The following is a 15,399-nucleotide window of genomic DNA, read 5'->3' on the forward strand; positions in this document are numbered from 1 at the left end:
GCCACAGGCCACCTCCACAGTTGGCCCTGCTCCTAGGCTAGGCTTTGGTCAACCGTCTGCTTCTCCCCACACAGACAACCCAACAAGCGACCACTGCATGATGGAGGCCAGCTTTTTATTTTTTTTAATATGGAAATTAATTTAAAAGTAGAAAGAAAGACTCCCCCAGACAATAAATATTATGCCTTCATGAAATAAATTAATGTAGAGATTCTGTGCAGGGGGAAGTCCCTCCAGTCACAGATTCAACAGCAACTGGCACTGGTCCAGTGTCCCCTCCCAACCTTCTCCACTGCCTGGTGCTGTTCAGAAGCAGCAGCGAGCCCACCCACCCCTGGATCTGGTGGGCCACAGCAGGGTGAGACGTGGCCTTCACACAGCCTGGCAGGAGACAGGGAAGTCACCAGAATTCCCCTCTGATGGCCACCAAGACACTGCTCCACGCATCTGGCCTGGCACACAGAGGTGGCATCAGACCCACAGGGCCAACCTACCTTGGACGGGACCCTCCAGAAGGGCCTGGGGGAGCCCCCCACCAGAGCCCTGGCACAGGAGCCTGCCTAGAGCCCTCACACTAGTCTCATGTGAATTTGAAGAGGGTGACAAATTGTGGGGTATTTTCTTTTTTTTATCTTTTTTTTTTTTTTGTTTCTTTCATGTCAAGGTATATTAACTTTTAGTTTTGTCTTTTTTTGACATCAATCCCCTCCCTCCCTGCCCCAACATACACAATGTAGAAGCCTCCCCATTCCCTCCCCATTAAAAACACTTTGTCCCCAAGCTCTGGTGGAGTCACCCCTGGCCCACCCTTCTCGCAGTGGGAGAAGTTCACAGATAAGGCAGTTCATGTGAGAGGAGCTTGGCCCTGCCAGCGGTCAAGCCCGCGCCTCCAGGCCTGAGAAGGGCAGTGACTCACAACACCAAGCCTCCACGGCCAGACAAGACAGAGAACAGAGACAGACAAGACAGAGCATGGGGGGAGGCACTCCTACAGTTTGCATTGCTGCTTCCCTCCTCCCCTGGCTCTTGCTCCCCCGGCTCTCACAGGTCCACTCTATCCCTCTCCCATCTCCCAGCCCCTAATACAATTCTTATCCTTGACAGCTAAAAAACAACAAAACAAAACGAAAAGAACAAAACCACCCCCACGCCACACCCTTTGCATCCTCTCCACCCACTGCCGTGGCCCAGAGGGAAAATCCTGACTCCCAAAAAGGTCCTGCAACTTTTGCCTCCTGGCAGAGCTGAGACCGAGCAGGAGCTGGGCCTTTTTATTTCCCTGTGATCTCTATGACATCGTCGTCTTTGTCCTCATCATTAGAGCTGCATCCCACCTCTGGGACCTCCTGGGGTTCAAACTGAGGCACCTGGGACCGAAGGAGACCCCCAGCCGGGTAGCCCGAGTGAGGGGACATGTAGCCAGGGTAGGCAGATGCCATGCTCCTGGGAAGGCTGCTAGGCAAGACGGGGGCTGGGAAAGGAGCGAACATCCTGGGCTCGGGCAGGAGTGACTGCGTGAAGGGAAGCGAGTAATTGGGCAGCACCCCTGTCAGAGAAGGGTTTAGCATGAATGAGGGGACGCTGGCGGTGGCTGAGGTAGCAGCAGAAGAGCTGGCGGTGCCGGCTGTCAGCAGAGGGTCAGTAGTCACAGGGAACACCAGATGAGGGTCTGGGAGTAAATTGGGCAGCTGGTAATAAGAGGAGCCAGTGCCCATGTACAAGGAGTTTCCTGGCTGGGAGGCAAATGGATGGGTTAGGTTGTGGTTTAAAGAGACAGGAGGCATGGTGAACCCACCAGAGACGGGGTACCCGTGTTCGTACGGCTGCACGGACGATGGCAACTGGCGCTTCTTCTGCTGCCTCCGGGATTGCTCCTCCGGAGCCGACGGCGACGTTGACTTGCGCTTGTTGCCCCGTAAGTCCAACACCGGGTGGGCATCGCCGTGCTGGCTGGTGGCTGGCAGGGCCGAGGACACGGAGGGAGCCATGCAGTGAACCCCCACGCGCTGCTCGGCTCCTCGGGCGGTGGCTCCGGGCGCGTTGTCCGTGCGGGCGGCGTGGCCCTGCGCCGCGTTGGTGCTGGGAGAGCTGTGGCGGGACTCGCGCGCGGCCGCCGCCTCCGCGTACTGCTGCAGCTCACTGATGATCTCGGGGCTGTCGGGGGAGATGGGCCGAGTGAGCTCCTCGGCGCTGGGGAGCTGTGGGGATGAGGCACTGTGTCTGCCATTGCTTGTGGACTCCAGGGAAGAGCTCTGGGAGCCTGCAAACAAGGAGATGGGGCAGGTGAGAAAGATGACCTCAGAGAAAAACCTGTGGGCCAAGAGGCAACAGTGGAAAGGAAGGTGGGAATATCTCGGGGAGATGGCGGGGTCAGCTCTAAACACAGACATGATGGAATACACCAGGGAATACTGCCGCATACCCTCCAGTAGGAAAGCACATGTGCAAGCCCCACACAGCACCCACAGGCCCCTACCTGAGGCAGCTGTCCGACGGTCTTCATTGCCCTTTGGCTTCCCAGTGGTCCGTATGGCAAAAATCCGACCGTCACTGGTCCGGATATACGTCCCTGGAACACAAGCAGGACAACTTTATTCAACAACTTCATTACTATTCCAGTCTCAGCTCAGGACCTGAATCTGTGAGCCTGCAAGGCTCCTTGGGCAAGAACAATACAGCAGCACTACACAGGCCCAGCCCAGATCCTGTAGGGAGATTAGTGTGGAGCTTCTACCCCCTTCTTCACCCTTCATTTTCACCCTTTCAGCTTTCCTGGACCGGAGATCACCCCCTCCCAGTGTGCTGCCAGTGGGAAATGTGGAACTTCACATTTGGAACAGTTTGCTCTGGGAGAACCAGGGAATGTTTGGCTGCCTCAGGACTTGCAGTGAGTATTGTGAGAAGGAAGAACTGAGCCACGAAGTTCAACAGCTCCTCTCAGGGACAGGAGCAGCCACAGCTGCAACAGCCCTGCAGCATCAGCACACCCAGAGCATGGGCAGCAACAGAGTCACTGCAAACTTTAGACCTCGTCCCCTTCTTGTTTCTTTTTTCTCAAAGGACTGATTCATGGCTTTACATAATTTTCTTTCCTAATTAGCACTGGCTAGGACCCTATCCACAAATCTTAGCAGGACAGAATTACCTTTTGTCCCTCGGATGATGTGGATGCTCTCACCAGCACTGATTCTTGCCTGTACATCAGTGGATGTGTTTGTACCCGGAATCACAATATCTGGCAGTGGGGAAAGAAACAGAATAGTGCCTGTTAATCTACCCACCAGCCACAGCCAGGAGAGAGCAGGTGCACCACCAACCCCTTTTTTTGCAGTGCAGTTGTCTCTCCTATGTGCTGTGCTATAAGCAAGCCCTGGATTTATTTCTACACAGCACAGGAAGGCAGCAGAGGCTGCCAAGGAAGGCTACCAAGGAAGCAAAAGCCAAGCTGTCCTGGCACAGCATCTCCAGGATCACCAGTGACAGTACTGCAGGTCCTATCAGGGAAAGTTCACTCCCAGCAATCTGCCAGGTCCATGACTCTTGCATACCTGCAGGGAAAGTCCTCCAGGCACAGGGGAACCACTCAAATGCAGAGAGATAGTATCTTTGGCTCTGATGCCCATCTGCCCACAGCCCATGTGGGCATCAACAACTCACCCTGATCCTCAGTTCACCATGGGCATCCTCAATTTACCATGGGCATCACAACCCAACCCACTGTGAGCAGCACCAACTCACCCGTGGTGGTAACAATCTTCTGCACAAAGACACCAGCTCGCTGTAGATAGTTGATGGGAAAGTTGACAGCAGGGTTGGAAGTTGAGGTTGATCCTGCACTGCCCATGGGGACATGCCGGGGCATCATTGGAATGGGGGTGGACTGAACTGGGCGGACGCTTGCCACCGGTTTGTCCTCACCCTTGAGGGCTGGTCGCCTAGTGAGAGAGGAGGGAGGAGAGTGCAGCACCCGCCCCACAGGGATAAGCATCCTCTGCCTGCTCATTTCATGTCTACAGCCTGGGGAGAAGGGAAGGGGCAGGTGCTCACCAGTTCCTCTGGCTAAAGGCAGGGATGCTTGTCAGACTCTGGTCACTGGCTGGGTAATACTGTGCGTAGGACGGCCGGGTGTAGGGGACGGATGCTCGCTTTTCCTCCTCATAGCTCTTCTTGGCTGCTTTTTTCTCTGCCTTGGTCAGCTTGTGCTCCTTCCGGTCGATCAGCAGTGACTCGTGCTGAAAAGGCTCCTGCAACCCCACAGCACCGCGGTTCTGGCACCCACAGACCGCAAGAGGGAACCAGCACACCCCGAACGGCAGCCACCCGCTCCCTGCGGCAGCCTTTCTCCTTCCCAGGCTGGCAGAGCTGGCCACGGCAAAGCACGTGTGGGGGACAACACTGTGGATGTGACCAAGGCTCATCTTGAAGGGTGACAGTCAGCTAATGCCATCACCTGCCCAGCCAAGGCCATCACTGAGCATGAGCACACAGCAAAACCGAGGAGCTTTGGCCAGGCCAAGAGCACAAGCACTGAGCCTGCCACGATGTCACACAGCCCCCAGAACCCCACAGCACCTAGCACAGGCCCACTCTGCAGCATCACCCCACAAGTGATACTCCTGACAGCACAGGCCAGTGCTGCCTGTCCCAGCTTTAGTTTAAAGTCACCCCAGGAAAAGAGCTGGTAGCAAGCTGGGATATTCCACTGCCACCTTTGCACCCAGCACCAAGTTGAAGAAAGGGATGCCTGACAACCTTCCCCCAAACCTGTACAGGACAGAGGTGTTTCTAAATGAGTGGAAGATATCACAGGGAAGGGCAAGGATCTTTGGGTCATCTCTAGAGAATTTTCTGCCTATTCCCACCAGCACCCAGGTGCATCCTTCTTGCCACCATGGCCCCATCTCACTGCCAGACTCCTCCAGGCCCATTCCTGCCTGTGCAGTGCCAGCAAGGAAGCAGGCTGGTCTTACCTTGGTGATGAGGTGAGGATACTTGAGACAGGCTAATTGTAGAACAGACTCCTTCATCTTGCTCGGATTGAGGGAGAGCTGAGCAGGGTCAGATTCTTCTTCCACAAAATGCAGCAGGTTCTCCACCTCCCGTCGAGTGAAGTTCAGCACTGGGTTCAGATCATCCACCACCCGATCTGGAAAAGAGATGAATGGAGTGAGCAGAGAAGGGAAGAGATCAGTGCTGCCTGCCTGCTGCCCTTCCTACACTTCTGTCCTAACACAGCTCCCTCCTTGCAATCTACACAATCCTCAGAAGTATTCGGTAAATGTCAGGGCAAGGAGAAAAATCATCATGTTCAGAGCCGAGCCTGTTTGACCAAGTCACGCTGACAAGTGCCTGTGCTCCAGACTGCTCAGCAAAGCTGTGTAGGTCACCAAGCTCCTGGCAAACAGGAACACAAAACTAATTGTGGCTAGTGTCCCACCTCATGTAACAAGGCTGTAAACATACATGTCCTGGGACAGAACTGCAGCCACATCAGCATGTGTTCTCCCACAAATCCCACCAAAAAGGCTCAAATTAATAACTATGTATTAAAGTGGAAAGCTCAGAAAAGCAGCCACATTCCCTCCCTCTCAAGAGCCTGAATGTTTTCCTTGAATATTCCCTCTGGCACACAGGTCAAATGGGAGCACATGGAGAAAACATCTCTATCCAGGACTCTCCTGGGAGCCAAGCCAGCTGCCAGGGGACTCCACCTCGAGTGCACAACAGCAAACTGAGCTGATCACGCTGGACTGCTGCCTCTGGAGTTGGGTTTTGAGCAAAGAAGGACACAGAGCTCTCTTTGGGTCACCACAACCCTCAGCTGCACATTCTATGAGAGCAGCTTGACAACTGGCACAAACCACCATGAAAGATACTTTCGGTACAAAGGCAGGTCAGAACCACAGTGAATTGATTATTCTTGGCATCTAAGCAAGCCCTATAAGTCAAAGGTATCAATATACGTTTTAATTTAGCTATTTTCCCTCTCTCACTGCAGGAAAAACGGAGACACAGAGCTATTTATGGAGTAACACCCAGTTTAAATGAGCAATACCCAGGCAGAGGGGAACAAAGGATGAGCACCCCCCAAGTCTCCAGTCTGTTGCAGCAGCCAGAAGAGGAGCAGAGAAAGTAAATGGCACAGCAATGGATTGGGACCACAACCTTGTTGCAGGATGCTGGCTCTACCACCATGAAATTCTTACAGAATCCCACGTCAATGCTAACTCAAACATCAAACATAGCCCTGAGACAGTGCCTATCACCTCTCTGTCTGGTTTTCAACCTTAAAAAAAGCAGTTACAAATCCCACAGAAACAGGACTTACAGGAGCTAAGAGGAGTGAAAGCTGAGAGTGGAACATTGTGTTCATCCACACTTACCTGACATGCCCTGCTTGGAGATCTGACGGTCATAGATCTTCTTCTCCAGGGTATAATCAGAAACCAGTCTGTAGATGTGGCATGGCTTCTTCTGCCCGTAGCGGTACACGCGGCACACGGCCTGGGCGTCGTGGCACGGGTTCCAGGAAGCATCAAACACCACCACTCTGTTTGCTCCAATGAGGTTGACACCCAAACACCCAGCACTGGAAAATTAAGGCAAATTTCAAACTGCTGCCATGGCCAATTTCCAAAACTTCTACGTAGGGGACAATCATCACAGCCAAGAGTCCATAAAGGGTCTATGGAAAATTTCCTCCAGTCAAACTTTAAACCCAAGTTTGGTTTTCAAGACTGTCAGGCTTGAGGTCTAAGGTTGCAGAGGCCTAAGGCTGAAATCCTACATCCCTAGGGAACTCAGAAGCAGATGGCATTATCATACCATGGAGAGTATATTACAAAGGAAGTTAAGAACTGAAAACTGACATGCATCCAGAACACAGTACGAGTCCTCCCACGTGCCCTTCTGCTCCAGCCAACTCACCGTGTGGATAAAAGGAAGAGCCAAACAGAGGTGTTGCTGGGATCATTAAACTGGTTAATCAGCCGTTCTCTTTCCGAGGCAGAGGTGCTGCCATCCAGTCCTGAGAAGGAAATTAAAGATACATTTAAAAGCTCTGTATGTTTGGGGGATTTCTATCAGAACAAACCCACTTTCCAAACACTGATCTTTGAAACTGGTTCCAAACCAGTTCTGGATCTTTTCAAGTCATGTTCTGCAGGATCTCAACTGGACCACTCTGTACCTGTAATATGCCCAGCCAGGCAGGTGCAATGCAGCCAGCCAGGTTGGGACTTGTTCAATTGAAAGATCAAGTAAAACATTACTCAAGCTTGTCAGTGCCAGGCCTGGGAGCACTACAACACATTTAGCCCATTAAGGCTCAGCTTTAGGCAAGATGGATAGCAAGCAGGAACAACAGGAACAAAGGCCTCGTGTATGCAGGAAGCTCCAGGAACCAAGAGAAAGCAAAATTGTAAAGCCTTTGGCAAACCCCCAGAAACTGAGCACAGAGAGCACTGGTGTAGAGGAGTGCAGGGAGTGTCATGTCTCTGTTCCTGGGCAGCAGCTTGCTTCTGGCAGCTCTGCAAAAATCAGGAACACCATATCCACCACTCTTCTCAGTCCTGGCCTGTAAAGTAGCCACATATACTTTACAACCCATACCAGAAAAAGATTTAAAGCTGGGGAAGAAGGGAGAGGAATTCACAGCCTTGAGCAAGTGAAAGCATTCCACAGTGATTCTGATTTTGGAAGCAAGATCTAGCAAATAGCCAACAGGAAGCAAAAAGTATTTTTTGCAACTTTAAAAAAGCAGTAGTGTGTAAGTGAGGTGTCAAAGATGTCTAACATCTTCTAAGTAAGATGTCAAAAGAGGATTTGGAAATTACTGGCTAGCTGCCATCCAACTGACATTGTCTTCCAAAACAACTGAAGTAAGAACAGTCTGAAAGAGGTTCATCAGAAGAATGCTTCAGCAGAGCATTTTCACACCCAAAGACAACTAAAAGGAGATGGTGGGCGACTTTCAGGAATTAGTCCTTCACAGGATCAAACAGTGTCACAACAAAAGAGAGGAGGCTGCACTCACTGTAGTAGTTGATGTTTCGGACCCAGTTATGAACTCCTCCATCTGAGCCTGGAGGACTCGGCATCGGTCTCTTTGCCAAAAACTCTTCAATGACAGATAAGGTGGACAAGCTCTGGCTGCAAAACCAAGATCTCTGTTCAGGAAAAAGCCCCCCAGCAGCAAAAGTGGAATATCAGAACCTTTCCCCAACCATGACAGAGCTGATGGTTACAAACCCTGTTTGTGCAGCACACTCCTCACTAGTAAATGTGACAGTGGCAGAAGTATAAAATCCATGGATGAAAATCAACATTAATACAAGAAAGGAGAGAAGGGGAACTGCCACACCATTCACCCTGTGTAACAACCTGCTAGTACCAGGGGGGATCCAACTGCTCCAGTATTTAATGACTGTAGGATCAGCTGTTGATACTCTGCTTACCTGAAGACCAAGATCTTGTCTCCAAGCTTCACACTTTCCTCAATTAGGTGGAAAAGTAGCACCATCTTGGGTGAGTTCTCCAGGACTCCCGTCTGGTAGTCACACAAGATGTCTTTGGCCTACCGAGAAACGGGAGACTATTACAGGTGGAGTTGCTCATTCCCTGTTTAGTTCAACAACCCTGTCTCAAGGTGAGAGAAATAAATCATGGCAATGAGGTTATTTACATCCAGTTGTTTGAGGTGACAATGTTATTCTCAACTACTGCTGCTACCTCCCATTCCGAAAGCTCCAAATGACAAACTTCTTTGATGAGTATCCTCTTAACCTGTCATGACTCTTATCTCAAGAGCTTTGCTCCATCCTTCTAGATTTACCACCATCTTATTTAGATCGAACTTCATCCTAACACCTTTATTTAGAATAGCAAAGTCCACGGCCTTTTTGGTCAGATGAGAGCAATGGCATAAGAGTGCTGCCTGCACTTCTACCTCATGAGAGTCACAAACCCCTCCTAGCACCATGCTTTTCAAGATGCTCTGTGGTAAAGAGAACATAAGAGAAACCCACAACTCAAACAGAAGAGTCTTCTCTTTGCTCTGCTTCAGAAAACTGTCCAGCCTTTCAGACTCTCCAAATCAAGAGTTCTCCAGCAGTGACACTCACCCACTCATAAGTAACGACCTGATTTGCTCTCTCCTGAAAAGGGTTGAAGCCAACACTCTGGAGGAACTTGCTATTAGTCGCTTCTCCAACTGGTGATGCCAAAGTATTACTCTCTGTTTTGACTTTAATTCCCTGAGGCTGGCAGCGGGAATTAGTACTTGCTGTGCTAAGGTCATCCACATCCAAATCCTGCTCATTTGCCAGATTCTCCTTTTGCAGAGCTTCATACAACACATCTGGATGGTTCCAGATCTGAAGGGATAAAGAAAGAAAGTGGTTAGACCTGCACTAGTCTGCTGCTTGCCAATGATTGTGACCTGAAAGCCCCCATAGCTATTCAAAAGAAGGAACTAATATTTCTTCTGGCTCTCATATCTTTTGAAGTGCCCAATTCTTTCCTTGAGAACAAACCAGGAGGTCACTGTGCACCCCACACAGCACAAAAGCAGAGGAAGCTGCCTGTTTGCACTACAGCAGGTAAAGTTATGCAGTTTAAGATACCAGCCCAGACTGTTTCAGCTGACGGCAGCAGGTTTCTTGCACAGTTTGAAAGAGACATTTAACATCCCTGCAGTCCAGTTCTGGCAGCAAAGATAACAATACTGTTGAACCACTGCAGAGCACTCTGGGGAGAGATGATGTCCCCGGCCTTCTTTCACCTCCTCTTCTGACTTACATTCCCCTTTCCCCAACATATTAGAACACTTCTTTGCATCTTCTGCTAAAACCTACCTTACAACAGACACAGAAAGCTTTGAGTGGGTTCAGTCCCAGCCAGCCACTGTTGCCTGCATCTCGGAACCGGTTCATGAACTCCGTGTAAAGGGCCCGCTGGATCTTGGACAGACGTACCAGAATGACATGTTCTTCCTTAGATGGGAGCTGAACCTTCAGCACGTTGTGGCCTCGCCTGTGGAGGAAATAAAAACAGTGAGATAAATACAGGGAAGGGAATTTCCCAATATGAACTCCCTGTGGCTGCCTGTAGGGTAAGATTTGAGTTCTTGCCCACCCGGCTGCAGGGAGAAGGACTTCTAAATTGCATGTTTCTCTAATGCATGTCACTTCTGAGATACTCTTCCTGCAGCCAAATACCAATTGTAAACACAATTACAAAGACCTCAAACATTACAATCTTCTAGCACAGGTCACAGAGTTAAGAGGGTGATGAAAGTCCTGTTTTCCATGGTAGCTGAAAAATAGAAAAAAGGCGTAAAGTCTATTTTCAGCTCTGCCAATGATTAAGACACTTCAGACCATCATCTTAGAATCCTCATCTGAGAAAAAAATGCTGGTTTGTTTCCAGAGTGGTGGAGTCACTGTCATTTTTCTTAACATTTTCATGAAACAGTTTCAGATCCTTGGATAAGAATGTCACAAAGCGCACAACCAAATTGGCTATTAAGCCATCAAAATAAACCTGAGGTCACTCTGGGGCAGTTAGACGTATAGTTCTCTAATATCAGAGTCTGTGGTACCAAAGCAAACCAACTTTAGTGTGGTCAGCAGGGCCAGGGCAGTGACCCTCCCCCTGTACTCAGCACTGGTGAGGCCCTGCCTTGAATCCTGGGTTCAGTTTTGGGCCCCTCACTACAAGACAGTGAGGTGCTGGAGCATGTCCAGATTCAGGCAATGGAGCTGGGGAAGGGTCTGGAGCACAAGTCTGATGAGAAACAGCTGAGGGGGCTCAGCCTGGAGGAAAGGAGGCTTTGGGGGGACTTCTCTCTCTCCACAACTACCTAAAAGTAGGTTATACCCACGTAGGGGACAATCTCTTCTCCCCCAGGTAACAGTAGTAAGACAAGAGGAAATGGCCTCATATTATGCCGGGGCAGTCTAGATTGGATATTAGAAAAAATTTCTTCATGGAATGGGTAGTCAGACATTGGAACAGATAGTTCAGGAAAGTGGTGGAGTCACGAACCCTGGAGGGATTTAAAAGACTCGTAGATGTGGCACTTGGGGACAAGGTTTAGTGGTGGCTCTGCTGGGTTAACGGTTGGAATTGATGATCTTACAGGGCTTTTCCAACCTAAATGACTCCACGATTCAATAAGGCAGCCAGATTTAGTTGTAGTACATAAACACAGCCAACAAGCCAAGTAACTTGGGATGAAGGAGCTGTTTGCATGGCCTACACCCCTGAGAACTCCCTGTGGACTCACCGCTGCACGAAGCCCTCCAGCAGGCTGTGCAGGACGTGGCTGCGGTACCGCATCAGCCGCACGTCCTGGGGGGTGCTGTCAATGCACTGCCCGTTCAGGATGGGCCGCTCAAACATGTTACTGAACTCCTGCCGCGAGCCCAGGAAGTCAGGCCGCACAAAGTCCACCATGCACCAGTACTCGATGAGGTTGTTCTGCAGCGGGTACCCAGTCAGCACCACCCGCCGGCGCGAGCGGATGTTCTTGAGCGCCTGGGAAGTGCTGGCATGGCAGTTCTTTATCCGGTGTCCTTCGTCACAAATAACCACATCTGGGCCGGGGCGAGACAAAGCCTTCTCAATCCCTGAGGACAAAGGAACATTACGTTTTAGTTAGAGATGGATAAGACAAAGTTCTGATTTTATAAGGTCACCAGCTTCATAAAAGAGGGGTAGTTCTGAAAGACAAAAAAGCAGTATCTATGGGTGCAGAGAGCAAGGCTGATGCAGGAGATAACATATGACTAGACACTAGTTCTGATTTAGCAAAATGTGGTAATGAGCAAACATGACTGCTCCTTGATTTCTGCTCAATGACCTGCATTGCATCAAGTTGGGTGTCTTGCATCAAATCAGAGGGGCAAATCTCACACTGACAAATCCCACAGTTCAGTGTACTGAATTCCACACTTGCAGCTCTTTCAAGAAACTAAAGACTCAGACAAAGCACAACAACCTTCTCCTTCCAAAGACACAATCCTGCCCAGCAAAGTTTGATCATGTTAAAAGCAAGTTACAGGTTGTTTCCTTGTGCTGCCACAGCTGACAGCCAGCTGACAGCAGAGTCACACTCTCCCTCGAGGGCTGACTTCCCACCTTTCAGAAGCTCCTGCTGCCGGTCTTCCTCATCCAAGTCAATAATGACAGGGCCAGTTTGTTTCTTTGTTCTCTTCTTCCTGCCAGTGGCAAAGGACTTCTTCAGTGAGAGGAGACGGTACATCTCGTATCCCATCAGCAGCACACCACCTTCTGTCACCCAGTCATTCACCACCTTTGCACGTGCAGCTGTCGTCCTACAAAACAACCAAATAAACTGTAAGCTTTACTCCAGTTTCAGGTTGAATCACTGGATTGGAGTCTGTTGAGAAAAAAGACCAATGCATTAATTAAAGCACTTTTCTCACATCAAACCAGATGGAGGGATACAATTAAATTTCTTTGGGAAACAAACTGATACAGAGGGGAAGAAAAGCCTTTTATGGGCCATGGATAGCAGTGTTGAGACTGACAAATCCTTACAGGAACTGAGGTGTAGAAGTCTGTCATGCACACAAGCATATCAAACTCAAAGAGCTCCCTTTTTATAGAGCTGTTGAGTCTGCCTCTGCAAAAACCATTTTCAGAATGAGCTGCCAGTGCACATGGTTTTAATCTTCGGTTGTTTATCCCCTGTTGTCTCCTCCAATGCTCCTGTCCCTCAGGCTTCCTTCCCTTCCAGCCTGCTCAGAACTGGTTCAGATGAAGACACTGTCTTTGCTCAGTCCACCACAGTACATCAGATCCTGGCCACATGGCTGGAGTGACATCAGCAGATTCACATATATCCCACCCTGAAGGTGAAGACCTCAACAGGTAGGTGTATGAATAGAGCCAATGAACTGAGAATTCCCCAGGACCACTGCACTGCCCTCATCCATGCAAGGAAAATGATCCAGAGAGAAGCAGAGGTCCCTGAGCCAAGAGCTCAGAAAAGCTTTTACTGTCACCTACTTGTGTTCATCATTCAGGATGTGGACTTTGAAGGTGCGGGGCTGGACCTCTTTGGAGTTATAATCAGCAGGAAGGCTTTCAGGTGCTGGGAGCCACATGTTGAACTCTGCTAGCCAGTTTTGGAGCGTATTCACCTGAAAAAATTAGCCACAGAAGGATTTAAACTTGATTGAGTTACTTAGGATTTTTAAGAGCAAAAATGAGATTAGGGAGTGACATCCAGTGTGCTCAGACGGAAGCAGCAGCTCACAACATGTAAATTCAGGAACAAAGGGAATGATAGAGAGGGAAGAGCAGCAAGGATGTGATAAAACTTGATGTATGATGGGACACTAATCAACCTTCTCTATGCAAAGAAAGAAGCAGTGCAAGGAAGCCCCTCAGCCAGCCCTTCACATGGCTACTTACAGGTACAATGGCAAGAACAGTCTTTGCCTCCGTGTGCCGAAAAAGTACATCCAAGAAAGAGATGACCTGTATGGTCTTTCCCAGGCCCATGCTATGTGCTAAAATACACCCAAACCCACTGCTGGTTTTAAATCTCTCCAAGGACTCGACCAAGTTGTCATATAGGAATCGGATCCCACCAATCTAGGCAGAAAAGTGAAAAAGGTATTAGAACGGTGGGAGGAAAGAAAAGCCCAAGATGGGTATGTATTTACAGAGTGGCAAGTACATGAGGACCATGAAAATATAAAGAGGATGTTTCAAGTTCACTAAAGTACTCTAATCTTGGGAAGGCTCAGAAACTCAGTATTTTCAGATGCTCACAGAATTTCTTGAGAACATATCATCAAAATTAATTTGTAGCCAGAGAATATGAATTGGGGTTGATTAGTTTGTTTATAGATATAATCTTATTTTTTAAAAGTTCATCTAAATATACCAAAGGTTTGATTATAACAATAGCCCAAGTTATACAGAGCCTTGGCCTTCCTCTAATTCAGCCTTATCATTTGACTGTCCACAACAGCCAGCACCACAACCAGACTGGTCACATGGCTCACCAAAGAAGTTCTGCTGAGATTCCCATGCAGGCTTGCCTGAATTAAGTGCATTTTTGAGGCTAACAAAGCCTACCTGATGAGGTTTTACTGCATGTGCAAGCTGGGGAGCCAGGAAAATGTCCTCCTCATTTGGTGGATGATTGATGTTGACGATGACTTGCCCCAGAGCATCTGACTGATTTAAGGCATCATTCACATGAGAGCCACTGCTCTCTTCACTGCCATCGTCCTCCCCTTCATTGCCAGAGTCACTGCTGTCCACAATTTGGAAGGCATCATCCTCTCCTGAGCTCAGCTCAATCACTTCTGTAAAGTAACCAAAACAGGAGAGAATAAGGACAAAGTTAACTTGACGTCAGGGTTTATCACGAATGGAAAAAAACTATCAGGAAATAAGGCTACCCCCAGCTTTTGCAATTCCAACTGGCCTAATCACGTATCCTGAACAAGCAGGCACACATCAGGCCTCTCAGACCAGCATATGAAAGCATCGGCTTCCCTGGCTTCCAAATGTTTCAGGGAACATTAGTCTGGGCTGATCCAAAGAGAACATGAGACAGTTTCTGAGTGTTTTACATTCTCCTCCATATGGTCTCTTAATTCCCAAACCCAGACATGAATTTTATCTACTGATGCAATGCCTAAGGATCACCAAGGAGTCAGGTTAGATCCATTTGGGACAAGGAACACAAAACCCACTTTCAGCTGCATATCTGAATACTTAGATGCTCCTTTTACACACAGCAAATGATGCCACATCTCCTGTAAGCATTCTTCAGCAACGCACTGAGCAAAGTTCAGTGCATTTATAAAGCAGAAATAAACACGAGTTCACAAGAAGGCCTGACAGACCATTTTATAGGTGTCATTTTAGGACTCACAGGTCAGAACTGCCCATATAACTGGAAACCAATAGGCCTACAAAAATCTGAAGTGATTCACCACTGGAGCATCTGACCAGATGAAAACAGACTTGTGGCTGAATAAACAGCATATTGTGAGAAGAGCAGGCTGAGGCAATTGGTCCCTTACCATCTTTAATGCTGTTTTTTCCTTTAGTATCATCTTCACTGCCACTGCTGGTACTATCAAGGCAGATCACTTCCTCAGCCAGGACCTGAGGGGGGAGCTGGGTCGCCTCTGCTGTTCTGAAAACGATGTCCTCTACAAACATAAATTACAAACAGTAAGTAATTCATAATAATGGAGCAGGAGACAAAACTGTTCAAAACCCAGACAGTATTTCCTTCCACTTAGCTCCAATAACTTAGTCCTGGAATTTTCCATAACAGACTCTCACTGTCTACAATACTGCTATGACTCAGCTTCCTGGGTCACACTCTCCTCCTTTCTCAGT

General features: G+C 48.9%; 1 protein-coding gene across 4 annotated transcripts in view; it reads right to left on the reverse strand.

Moving 5' to 3' along the window:
* Positions 1-15,399, reverse strand: part of RAD54L2 (RAD54 like 2) — a 68,345-nt gene that overhangs the window by 3,617 nt on the left and 49,329 nt on the right. For 3 of the 4 annotated variants that reach the window (XM_039558638.1, XM_019280390.3, XM_019280391.3), the window contains 18 exons: positions 15,075-15,206; positions 14,116-14,348; positions 13,444-13,626; positions 13,036-13,169; positions 12,142-12,338; positions 11,288-11,630; positions 9,855-10,032; positions 9,123-9,374; positions 8,457-8,575; positions 8,036-8,151; positions 6,928-7,027; positions 6,384-6,589; positions 4,971-5,146; positions 4,048-4,244; positions 3,739-3,935; positions 3,146-3,235; positions 2,477-2,569; positions 726-2,260 (listed from right to left, as the gene is read on the reverse strand). In XM_039558638.1, coding sequence (XP_039414572.1) covers positions 1,272-2,260; positions 2,477-2,569; positions 3,146-3,235; positions 3,739-3,935; positions 4,048-4,244; positions 4,971-5,146; positions 6,384-6,589; positions 6,928-7,027; positions 8,036-8,151; positions 8,457-8,575; positions 9,123-9,374; positions 9,855-10,032; positions 11,288-11,630; positions 12,142-12,338; positions 13,036-13,169; positions 13,444-13,626; positions 14,116-14,348; positions 15,075-15,206 — 3,935 coding nt within the window. In that variant the 3' untranslated portion in view covers positions 726-1,271. Of the gene's footprint in view, positions 1-725; positions 2,261-2,476; positions 2,570-3,145; positions 3,236-3,738; positions 3,936-4,047; positions 4,245-4,970; positions 5,147-6,383; positions 6,590-6,927; positions 7,028-8,035; positions 8,152-8,456; positions 8,576-9,122; positions 9,375-9,854; positions 10,033-11,287; positions 11,631-12,141; positions 12,339-13,035; positions 13,170-13,443; positions 13,627-14,115; positions 14,349-15,074; positions 15,207-15,399 lie in introns of those variants that run through there. The other variant, XM_039558640.1, reaches the window with a different exon arrangement.

The sequence above is a fragment of the Corvus cornix genome, chromosome 12 (assembly GCF_000738735.6).
Source record: "Corvus cornix cornix isolate S_Up_H32 chromosome 12, ASM73873v5, whole genome shotgun sequence".
In the NCBI taxonomy this organism is placed as follows: Eukaryota; Metazoa; Chordata; class Aves; order Passeriformes; family Corvidae; genus Corvus; species Corvus cornix.